The sequence below is a fragment of the Phyllosticta citribraziliensis genome, assembly GCF_038025025.1.
Source record: "Phyllosticta citribraziliensis strain CPC 17464 chromosome Unknown J3D65scaffold_11, whole genome shotgun sequence".
NCBI classification, from domain to species: Eukaryota; Fungi; Ascomycota; class Dothideomycetes; order Botryosphaeriales; family Phyllostictaceae; genus Phyllosticta; species Phyllosticta citribraziliensis.
This window is the reverse complement of record NW_027117348.1, coordinates 345,089-357,500: the sequence shown is the minus strand read 5'-3', so window position 1 is coordinate 357,500 and position 12,412 is coordinate 345,089. Positions and strand designations below refer to the sequence as shown.

At 45.3% G+C, this 12,412-nt stretch overlaps 1 protein-coding gene across 1 annotated transcript, besides 1 other annotated feature; it reads left to right on the top strand.

Annotated features, from left to right (window-relative positions):
* Positions 1-138: part of a sequence feature (Protein overlapping with rRNA (J3D65DRAFT_606019, KAK7532046.1) was converted to a misc_feature.) that runs on past the window's edge.
* A 5,898-nt stretch (positions 139-6,036) lies between these two features.
* J3D65DRAFT_606018 (uncharacterized protein) lies at positions 6,037-7,456 on the top strand (the record flags this gene model as incomplete). The annotated part of the gene is made up of 6 exons (XM_066798409.1): positions 6,037-6,118; positions 6,175-6,321; positions 6,520-6,656; positions 6,711-6,855; positions 6,933-7,152; positions 7,186-7,456. 6 exons carry the CDS (start codon positions 6,037-6,039, stop codon positions 7,454-7,456), a joined length of 1,002 nt encoding a protein of 333 aa, XP_066651715.1.
* Positions 7,457-12,412: the final 4,956 nt, after the last annotated feature.

Here is a 12,412-nt window from a genome sequence, read left to right as displayed (position 1 = left end):
CGCATAGGGAGTAAGGAAGATAACGACCAGCACCGATATTTCCACATGACTTTGCGTAGCCTCAACCCGGGGAAGCGCGCGTCGTTCTTGGATTTAAAAAGGGACTCCTCGGTTGGGCCGATGAGGGAGGTGTTCTAGGCTACCGTTTACGGGCCTATGCTGGTCGCTGCTCGTTTGATGATACGGTATCTGTGAGAAATCACACTTGCCTGTCCGTTTTTAAATCTTGGTGGTTCTTCGTTGTTAGGCTTCAAACCTGATCCCTTAGCCAGTAGCGCTTCTTGCGAAAGCGGGGGAGTTGGGGGCGGGCCAAAGCAGCAAGGTCATCGGGGCGGGTATCACAGCATCTCAATTCTCAATGTGCATAGCGCAGCTGTCCCTCGGTTACCTACGGTAAGTGGGGGCGGACTAACTAAAAGTGTGATGTCTTCCTTATTGGTGGTAAAAGGCAGGCTCTCTAGAATGTTCGGAAGGAGAGTTAGTTTTCTGTCTAGTCAATTTGTCAACAACAGTTGCAGGTGGCAAATGGCGACACAACCTGGATCGGGGAAGGCTAAGGTTCATCAACTTAAAATCGCGAGCGAAAAAGGACTGTCACACCGGCATTGATTTGTCGGCTGGGGCTTTCTGAAAGTAGCAAGAACGCGTGATGGGCTATGCTGATCCCGAGCGGAGCAACAAGGTGTGAACCTTGGGTCTAGGGGGTAATACTCTAGGGCTGCCCGTGTAGAGCGCGGAAAGGTGTGGGTGGTGCTGAGCAAACTAGGCCTAGCTGTAATGGCGTTGATGGCACCTAACCACTAGTATCTCAGACCGCTTAAGGGACGTGCCTCCCCTAAACGAAAGTTTTGCCCACGGCGAAGGACCTGCAGTCTGGATCCGATGGGGGCCGCTACCGACTTCTGGTGAAAAAAGATTAACCAGGGGCAGGCCGGGCTTTAGAGAATAGGGAACGTGAGCTGGGTTTAGACCGTCGTGAGACAGGTTAGTTTTACCCTACTGATGACCGTCGCCCCAACGGTAATTCCGCTTAGTACGAGAGGAACCGCGGATTCAGATAATTGGTTTTTGCGGCTGTCCGACCGGGCAGTGCCGCGAAGCTACCATCTGCCGGATTATGGCTGAACGCCTCTAAGTCAGAATCCGTGCCGGAACGGGGTGATTCTCCCCTGCACATCGTAGTCGGATACGAATAGGCCCTTGGCCCAGAATCCTAGCAGGCCGGCGACGGGGGCTCCGTTGAAGTCGGGGTCTCCAGCTGGCGGATTGCAATTTCACAATGCGCAGGGATAAATCCTTTGCAGACGACTTAGTTGCCTGACCGGGTCGTGTAAGTAGTCGAGTAGCCTTGTTGTTACGAGCTACTGAGCGTAAGCCCGCGCCAGCTAGATTTGTTGAGAGCAACTCTCTCCCCACCGGAAGTATTGGCTATAAGCCGGTCTCCGAAGGGGAGAGGACCTAACGGTCTTTAACCTACTGCTGCCGGGTATTCTGGCGGTGATATACCACTTGGCTGGCCAGGATGGCAGGTGGCAGGGACGTCCCTCGAGGGACACCTGCTCCGGAGTCTTGAGGGACATCATCTACTTGGTGGTCTCGAGGGACACGCCCTGGCTGGTCTCGAGGGACGCCCATCGGATGGTCCGGAGGGACGCCCACCTGGTGACCTGGAGGGACATCCACCCGGGAATCTCGAGGGACACCGGCCGGCTGGTTGCGAGGGACATCCGCCCGGTGACCTGGAGGGACATGCACCCAGCAACCTGGAGGGACACCCGCGGCTGGTCTCGAGGGACACCCACATAGGAACCTGGAGGGACATCCACCGGGAATCTCGAGGGACATCCACCTGGAGGGACATCCACCTGGAGGGACATCCACCTGGCAATCTCGAGGGACATGAACCTGGAGGGACATCCACCTGGAGGGACATCCACCTGGCAATCTCGAGGGACACCCACGTCTGGTCTCGAGGGACACGCGCCTAGTAACCTGGAGGGACATCCAACTGGTGACCTGGAGGGACACCGGCAGTCGCCCGCCGGGGAGGTATCCAGTCGCCTAGCCACCAAGTCCGCCGGGTAGGTCCGCCGCGGAGATGGCCATGGTCCGGGCCGGCGGACCGCAGTCCTTCCTCGTCGCCAGAGAGGTGCACCAGCTTTGAATACCTCCTATAAAGGTAGGTGCTGTAGCATAAGGCATCACTACAAGATCTGGCGGCAATCCATCCGCAGGGACTCGAGTAGCAAGCCGCGGACCCCGGGACCCCTCCCCAGACCGCCACCACGGCGCCTGACCATCTCCCTGGGGGTCGTGTCCCACCCGCTACAATCCCCATCCACGCGTTGGGAATCTATAAAGCCCATGCAGGTAGTTCAGAGAAGAACCGGGGCGGATCCAACCAGTTACGGTTTATTAAAATAACTTCCAGACCTCCCCGTCACCACGTACAGCAAGATCGGACGGACCCAGCGCGTCTCCCGCTTCTTATAAGCGTGGCCGCAGCCTTGGAGTCCCCCGAGAGCGCTTTGGCGAATCGGAGAGCGTCCTGTAGCGTCGCCGCCGCCCTGGAAGGCCTCATTTTGGGGCACCCATTTGACCCATCACCACTCCACAAACATCCATCCCTGGAACCTTGGACCTACTCCGTCGTAATCAGCACCTTCGACTCGGCCCCTTGGATGGAAGACCCCGGAAAATTCGACTAAGTCAGGTCAGAGTTCACCTTCCCGTGGATTTACAATGTATGGGATCGGGGGGACCTTTTGAACATCACACCAAGAAATAGTTTTTTAAAAAATATTTTCCGGCGCGCGAAAATTTGTCCACCAGAATCGTGCTGCAAGAGGTCCGGTGGGTATATGAGAGGGAGGTTGCCCGGTCCCAGCCGGGTGGTAGGTAGAAGTGCCAGCCACCCGCGCCGGAGGTCCTCTGTCTCACGGCGGGTTACTAGGGGGATTGCTTCCTTGCCAGGGAGGCACCGTCCGCGGGAGGCACCTCCACGCGCGGGTCAGGTCACCAAAGGGGGCCAGGCAACGCGTGGAGGGCCGGCACCGCGGCGGGAGGCCAGGTCCTATCCAGGGACAGGCTTCCTGCCGCGGGGCACGGCCTCTGCGGAGTGGGCCAGGCTCAGGCCTCGGGCTCACTAGGGCCCTAGGGGTCCCAGGTGCGGCGGCAGGAGGCTCTGGGACCGCCCTCCCTCCTTGCCGTCCGCCAGGTGGCGCTCCGGGTAGTTTCGTTGCGGGAGCGCGGGGAGGATTTTTTTTCCCCTCGCGGCGGGGCAAATTGGGAAGAAACGGGAGGGAGGGAAGGAGGGGAGCGGGCGAGGGAGCCAAGGAGGACCGGGCGGGGAGGGGCCGCGGATTTCCAGGGGGGCCTGCCCGCCGGGCGAGCTCATATTATGAGAATCTGCGGGAAGCGCGTTCGCCGGGTGGATTCCCAGTTGGATTTTCTACCTGGCCGGCTTCCGGGTAGGGTGTGAGCAGTGGTGGACTTCGCTCGGGGGCGACTGGCGGGTCGGGCTCTGCTTTTCGCGGGGATGGAGAGGGGGGGCTCTTTTTTATTTTTGCAGCCGCCGCAGAGGCAGGAGGAGGGCTTTTCCCGAGCGCCTGGCGGGCCCTTGGGGGGCGTGTAAGGGGCTGCCACGAATGGCGGTCTGCCCTGTCCTCGTGATGGTGGGCGGCTACTGGCGAAGAAGGGACCCTCATTCATATAGCACGGGGCGCTAGCCGGTTGGCCAGCCTAATAGACTAGGCTAGGAGGTATGCAGCGGCGCAGAGTATGATATGGGCAGCTCTGGGATGATATGAGCCGCGGGTTCCCTGGTGGGAGCGTGATGGCCTCGGGTCCCTCCACCTAGAGTGCTGCCACGACACCTAGCCGGTCTCTCTGAGGCTTCTAAGACCGCATAACAGATAAAGAGGCGCCTAGAATACCCCTCTTCAGGGCTTGTAGAGGTGGTTGGGATGACTTGGAACTTTTTCGAATTTTTTCCAGTAAATGTCGACTTCGACTTTTGTGTTTTGTACAGTATCCACGATTGGAAAAAATCACTAGACCGTCAAATGGACGGTGATGGCGCTGAAGATGACCGAGAACCTCCATAACTTCCTAGACAGGCCACCAGAGGGTGTCGGGAGCGGTGTGGTAGCCTCACGCCGGGAGTAGGGGCCTTGGAGGTGCTCCAGGGGGGTCATCCTGCCCGGGGGTCAGATTTCGAGGGGGCGATCCGGCCACGACGACGATGACAGACGGTAGCTGGGGACCTCAGAAAGACCTAGGAGAAGTCTGGAGCGAATCGCACCGCTGGTCTGCAGGTGGGAGGGGTGGGAGGGGAGGGGGCCACCCAGGTAGGTGCTCAGGGGGCCGGCGACTTCAGGCGGTGCGCCGGCTTCGAGACCTTTCTAGGACCATCTAATGGACCCTTTGATATCCCTCAGAGAAGTCTGGGGTGGTTTCATCCGCTGGGTCGCCAGAAGCGTGGGTGGAGGGGCGGGGTCCCCCCTCGGCCCAGGGGGACGGCGAGGTCAGGGGGTGCAGCGACCCGAGGGACCATCTTGGGCGGTAGGAAACCATCCATAGCCTCTATATGCCAGGTCTGGAGCCAATCGCCCCGCGGGGTCCCGACTGGCTCGCCGCGGAACCCGGAACCCCCTCCCAAATCGTCACCACGACCCCTGGCGACGGCCCCCCGACCCCTGAGCAGCCGGAGGCACTCCTCACATACGCTTTCGGGCCGCAGGAACACGATGCAAGCGGTCTGGAGTCGACCGGATCCAAAACCAACCACTTACGATTTATTAAAATAAGTCTGGACCCCCTGCCCCACCCCCTGGAGCGACGACGAGAGGCCCCCTGACCCCGGCGACGGCATGGTCGGATCGCTACGGCCTCAAAGCCCCCAGGGAGACCACCAGGAGGAGAGAGGGCACCAGACCTCGCCGTCGGCTCCCCGAAAGGCCTCATTTGGGGGGTACCCTTTGGGACACCACCACTCCTCGACCATCCGACTTGGGGATCTTGGACCTACTCCATATCGTTCGCCGCACCTGATTCCGCCCCTCGGATGGGAAAAAGTTAAATCGGTAATTAGTCTGTTACGAGCCAATAGATTACCTGATTAGTAGACTAGTTCTAAGTGACTATTAACCTAGCACTAGAGCGTATAAGTATAGGAGATAAAGCTGAGCAAAGAGGGCACCTAAATAAGGTAGAAGTCAAATTGGTAATAAGTCCACTTAGGAATGTTAATTATGAGAAAATAAAGATGGCTATCTATAGTATCTATATAATGAGATCCTATTATATTCTATCACCTAACTTACCTTAGGAATTGTGATAGAAGGAAAGCAGGTACCGTAAGAGAATAAGACCTTATCTTAGCCCTATATTATATAGTTGATTACTAGCTTAATAGTAGTAACATACTTCTTAAAACTAACTTCTTAGTTAAGTCCCTATTATAGGTATAGGAGGTTCTATTCTCATTTCTATTATTATATCTGTGCCGTACATATAAGTGCTAGGGTTAAATTATCTAAGCGACTAAGTAGCTCTCTAGGAGTTAGGTAACTCTAGTACGTGTAGCTTATAGTTACAGCTTATAGTTATGGCATAGGTGCGCCTGGCACTTAATACTAAGTGGTATTTAATATGATTATAGGTTTCTAGCCAGCCCGTAACATTACCCCCCCTAGGTTTAGCCTAAGGCGTACCCACAGGCCTAAGTAATCTTATTATCTATGAGTCATACCTTAGTACCTTAGCAGGTACAGATTAGGCTCAAGTATTTGGCTCTATACGGGGAGTCAGTTATCTTAAAGCTTCTATATACCTAGGATACTAGAGTAGGCACTCTAGTAGGCGCGCCTATAGCCGCGCTAGTAGGTATTAGTCTAGTATAAAAGCTTTCTGCCCCTACCTCTAGCTCTAACCTTCATCACCACACTTATTACACCCCACCTCTTATCTTCCTTAGTAAGCTTACCCTTTACCTATAGTACAGTATTAACTAACCTATAATCTAAGGCCTTTATCATGGCTAGCTTCACCCTCATTAACTGTTCTATAGGTTCTAGCAGTTCTGGTTTATCTAGTAGTATAGATGGTAGTTTACTAGGTAAGTAAAGCCTTATCCTTAAGGTTAGGGTATTTTAGTACTAACACTCTATACAGCTAGTAGTAATAGATCTTCTAGTAGCTCTTTAGAGTTTATACCCTCTTATCTATTAATACCTACTCCTAGTTATCATCCTAGTACTATTAGATCTATACATACTCCTATATACTCAATTACCGCGTCTACGCGCGTCATACTATATAGTAGTATTACTCCTTCTAGTAGTGCCTCTTCTACCACATACTATTATCCTTAGGCCTATTAGACTAAGTATTCTCATCCTAGTATTAGCCCTTCTCATCATCTATATAGATGTAATTCTGCTAGCCTAGTTACTAGCCCTTCTAACCTCTCACCTTTACCTAGTCACCTTCACCGTCGCCCTTTACCTGTATAAGAAGAAAAGAATGAGGACGAGCCTAGTTCTAAGAATTCTAGTAGGGGTCCTCTAGGATCACCTTTACCTAGGCCCTATAGGTTTAATGAGGGTGGCGTATATATCTTATGCTTAGGTGAGGTATGGGCTGCCTTGAGTAGAGTAAGTGATCTAGCTTTTCCTTAACTTCTAGCTCTTATACTAATGATATTCTAGTCTCCTAGTGGTGCTACTATCTATGGCATATATAAGGAGCTCTTATCTTTACTCTATAGCCATACGGGCATTCTTATGGTTCCTTTAGTTTCTATAGACGACCTGTACAATCGTTATTCTCGGGCCTCTACTATGGTAATTATAGGTAGGATAATAGTACTTCCTCTTACAGCATATGTAACCCGGATAATTACGTCTATAATAGCTATTATAATCCTTTAGGTAAGGTCCCTAACCATCTAGATGACTTTATAGCTAGTCTTAATGGTTTATCCTTAGAGGATAAGCCCATACCAGATGCTGGTACTTCTTCATCTAAGGAGACTAAGACTAGCCCTGCTAGTCCTTTTAAAGATATGGCTTTACCTGCCCATATACTAGGTGCTCCTATAGCTAGTCCTACTTCTACTACTTCTTTACTAGGTGGTGGTGCCCTTCTAGAGTAGGAGGTGATAGTTCTATATACGCCCTTTAGGTCCTCTATTTATACTATTCTAGTGGTCCCCCTAGTAGCCTACTCTTCTTCATCTTCACCTGCGCCTAGTAAGCCTATCTCTTCTAGTAAGCTAGGTCCTTCTTCCTCATCTAGGGAGTCCAGCCCTTCTTCTTCTAAGGAGGCTAATTCTCCTTCATCTAGCGCGTCATCTTTGTCTAATAAATCTAGTAGTAGTAGTGCTGGTCTTGTTACTCTAGCGCGTATAGCTTCTCCGCCTATTCCTAGTTTATCTACTGCTACTCTGCTGTAGGTTTCTAGTCCTAAGATGTCCTCCTTGTCTTTATCACTATTACTCACTCCTATAGTAACCATCCGCATCCATATATAAATCGTGCGTGGTCCTATCACTCCTTATAGTTCCCTAGTAGGTGGGTTTAGTAATTATGCCTTTACTAACTACTAGGGTATGCCTCTACTACCATATAGTCCTAGTAATTAACTTTAGGCTGAGGCCCTTACCTATTAGTCTAAAGTAGAGGGTTCATAGAATAAGGAGCCTTAAGGATCTATTTACTTAGTATATAGTGGGTTTTAGAGGGTTTCCTACTTCTTCTAGTAGTATTAAAGGGTTTAGTTTTAGTTAGCTACTTAGGTAGTAGGCTTAATATCTTTTATAGTACCTTTATAATTTAGCTTATATACTACCATATCCTTCTAATCTTATAAGTGCTTTAGTAGTCCTGGTACCTTAGGGAACTTAGTATAGTACTCTTTAATTTAATTAGGGATACTAACTATATCTAGGGCCTTATACTAAGTATCATCTTAGTTATATCCTTTCCACTATACTTAGTATTTCAGGGTGCCTCATTCTACCTTGCTATTATATATATAGTCAACCTTATATTCCTCCTAATTCTTATAGATTAATAGAAGTTTAGGAATGAGGACCTAGCCTGGTAGGGGGGATAAGCTTTCTATAGGTGGTCTATGTGGAAAAGGTTTGTGATCTTAGTGTATACTAGGAGTTCTAGCTTATAGGAGTACCTCTTCTTCTTAATAATATAGTAGGGACCTTAGTTCTAGGTATTAAGCTTTATACTAGGCCTATTAGTACTTATGCCCTATGCTAAGATATATACCTTATTCCCTTCCTTAAAATCTAGTTCTTAGCGGAATTAGTTTATGGCTCACACTATTTATTCTTAGGTGAGGCTTAGCTATTACTTAGCCTATTATATAGATTCATACGTGTATATAGTAAATTTCTATATAGTAGTGTAAGATAGCTTCTTAGTAGGTTCTAGATAGACTATATATTTCTCCTAATTAAAGGGGAAGCTAGGGTGGTAGCTAAAGATTAACTTATAGGGGAATATGCCTATGGATTTATATAGGAGTATTATCTATATAAAGTCCAGTATAGGGAGCCTTTCTACCTAGTCATCTTAAAAATAATTGATATACGGTCATAGGCGTAGGTTAATAACCTAGTTAATAATTTCTATAGTGCTATTAGTCTAGGAGTGGTAGGCTAAGGTGAGCTTCTATTTAATACTAGTAATTACATATAGCTTATTCTAAAAGTTAGAGATGAATTAGGGTCCTTAGTTAGAAACTACTAATTTAGGTATACTGTATGTCCTCTAGATAGACTAGTAGTATAGTTATATGACACCTTTAGTATTAATTAACTTATAGTATAGGAGGCTGAATATTTACTTACTTAGCTAGTCTATAAATACTAAAATGGTATTATACCTAGATTTATCCCTAGGTATCTCCTTAAAGTCTATAGTGATGTATTAATAGACTTAGTCTAGAATAGGGAGAGGTTAGAGTAGTCCTAGCTTCTTATTATAGAAATTTATATTTCTCCAGCATGTACGGCAGGCCTCTATAATATTATTAATTTATTAGCTAATGCCTGGCTAGTAGTAGTGCCTTCTAACTACTTCTTATATCTTATTTTATCCAGCGTGAGTGAGGAGTGGCGATGAGTGGATTTTATTTACTAACTCTATATGTAGGGTTTCTTATTTAGGAACTATAAGGCGCTCCTAGTAGAAGAGGTGGTTATTATAGAGGGTCTAATCCTTCTTATTAGGCTTTTAAGCTTATATACGCCATTCTTCTAGCATATTAGATATTTTATTTACTTCTAGTATTCACTTAAGGATTAGGAATAAGCTACTAAAAGTAATATTAAGGGTATTTAGGTTAAGGATCTATTCTTTAGCTATGAGTTATATTATACGCCTAATAATGCTCTTATTCTTTTAGGTTTATAACTCTTCTTATTTCTAAGTAAGGGTATTAGTAATAATATTATCTTTCCTAGGCCTATATATGAACTATATGTGGTATTTAGTAAGTTTCTCTAACTATTAGGCTTAATAAGTATTAAGTTAGCGCTTAGTAGAGAAGTATTCTAGGGCCTAGTAATTAGAAATAGCCATAAAAGGCTGGTGTAGACCTAGGAGTATGCTTCCCTTTTTCCTTTAAATCTATATATAATTATAAGAAACTCCTTATTATGGATTTTATACTAGATGTAACAGTATGCTTCAGATAATCCCAATTAGGCAATTACTAAGGCCGCTTAGTGCTTAACTAATAGTTCTAGGTGTCTAGATATAGTACTTAATAAGTAGCAATAAATAATGACCCCTAAAGATAGTTACGTGTACCTAGCCTAATCCTTTATTATATAGGGCTTATATGTGCCTAGATAATAAAACACTAAGATAGAGTACGGTGGGTAGAGCTGTATAACCTAATATCTAGTCTATTAGCTTATATAATAGAGAGGTACTTCCCTATTAAATAAGAAGTATAAAGAAGGGGAGTGGACCCTTTTAATTTATACTACTATAACTAAATAACCTTAGACTGTTTTCTAAAGGCTACCTAATAGATAATAATATAGACTAAATTGTCATACACTTAGTTGTGAGAAATATATGGAGGAAGAATGATAACCCTTAGTAAAGAATTAATAAATGAAATTGCAAAAAAAGAGAAAGCTATTCTAAAGGGCTAGGAGGCCTCTTTATATACCTTTCTAGTTAGTTCTAAGCCAATCTACTAGCTAGCTATTAGTAAGACTCATTTATTAGTTATGAGTCACCTTTGACTCTTAACTATACTCTTACTATTAAAGTTCTTCTAGACTAATTTATTTAGATCTAGACCATTGACTATAACGCCACTATACCCTTATTCTAAGGAGTGGCCTTAAAGTCTACAATACGAAGGAGATAATATAAACCTTAACCAGGTTAAGTACCCTAAATTTACTAGAGGTATTAACTTTTCCTTCTTCTTTTTACTTTTTATTTTAGAAGGAACTAACCGCGCCATTTTTCCCTAACTAGGACTATTCTTTAGTCCTCATATAGCCCATCAAATCCTGATATTAATAACTAACTTTCATCCATTAGTTCTCTCGGAATAAGCCTTTACTTTAATTTATAAGAAGGGACATCCTCCTTTTTCTCTTCCTTAAACCTAAATTACTCTTTACTTATAAGTTATACTTTTAGGTCTTATAATAGCTCTTTATATGACTATTATAATAATAGCTTATTAGGAAATATAGTAAGATTCCTAAGAGCCTAATAGTATACCTAGTAAGTTAGGTACCAGGGGTAATGCAAGGGTCTACCCCTAGATAGGTGCTACTATAAGTAGTAGAATTTAGTCTATTATAATAGTCTCTACTATCCATAACACCTAAGCTAGTTTCCCTCTTAGCTAGTGTGGCACTACTGGTCAGTACCGTTTTCGCGGCTCTAGAAGGTTGTTTTCGGCATCATTGTTCCCGTTCCCGACGGCGATTTTAGCTCTAATATAAGTAGGAGATTAGGCTGGCGTAATAATAGGATAATAGAAGGCTCTAGAATCTCGGGAAATCACGGTTCTGCGCGGTTAGGTAGTAATAATAATGGCTGATAAAAGTATAGGCGAACTTAGCATCTTTAGCAGCGATAGGAGGTCTTACATTATTGGCATTTTAAGTAGTAGATTGGCTGGTTATATACCCCCTTTCATAGCTGCTTATAGAGAGGCACTACTTATATAAATAAAGTCTTTTATACCTGGTCAAACTATTATCTACGGTATACTTAGTTATTTATTTATTTACACTTATTATTTATACCTGAGTCTTGTACTGCTTAGACAACGAAATAACGGCCAGATAGTAGCTCAGTTTAGTTAGTATAGTGGTTGTTTTAGTCCCGTCCTATAGAGCCTACTCATTCGCCGCTAGTTACTATCTCTCAAGCCTCTTCTAGCGCTGGCATTTTAGCCGGCTGAGCAAGCGTATTAGTGAGTAGCTGATCCAGCCCATACTAGTAGGGACTAGTTCTAAGTAAGTAAAATTTTCCCTCTTACTAAGAAACTTCTTCCTTAAATATCTTTATAAGTACTAGCGCAGCAGACTCGAGAGCTATACTATTTAATAGGGCTTAGCCTTTAGTACTTATATTTTACATTAGGGAATGAATAATTCGCTCGTTATCTTTATACTTTAGTATCTAATCTTAGGTAAATAAGACGAATTCGGGACTAGGCTAGTAGATCTCTAGGTAGATAGTATAAGAGAAAGGTAATAGATAGGAGGATATAAGTATAGCTAGTATAGTAGCTAGTATAGTAGCTGCTATATTCCTAGTGTAGGCGGGATCGGCTACTTACTAATATACTTACTTAGCTGGCTAAAATACTAGCACTAGTAGAGGCATGAGAGACATTAACTAGCGGTAAATAATTAGGCTCTATAGGACGGGACTAAAATTACTACTAAACTAACTAAAATGAGCTACTATCTGGCCGTCATCTCATTATTTAAGTAGTATAAAACTTAGGTGTAAATAATAAGTATAAATAAATAAATAACCAAGTATTTAGTAGATAATAGTTTAACTAGGTATAAAAGACTTCATTTATACCTATAGTGCCCCTCTAAACCTTCTAGAGCCGCGAAAACGGTGCCGACTAGTAGTGCCACACTAGATGACTAGGTAATATACTAATATGTATCTAGGGCATTCTAATAAATACTAGTACCTTTAAAATAGCTACTTACCCTAGCTATATAGAATGTATATACTAGCTAGCACCTACAAATAAAGCCCCTATAGACTTATATCTCCCTTTTCTCTCTACCTTTTAATCATCTTAGGTAGTTATAAATATACTTCTTTAGAGCACCTACTTCTCCTTTATAATAGTAAAGACCTTATTTTTATACTCTCCTCCT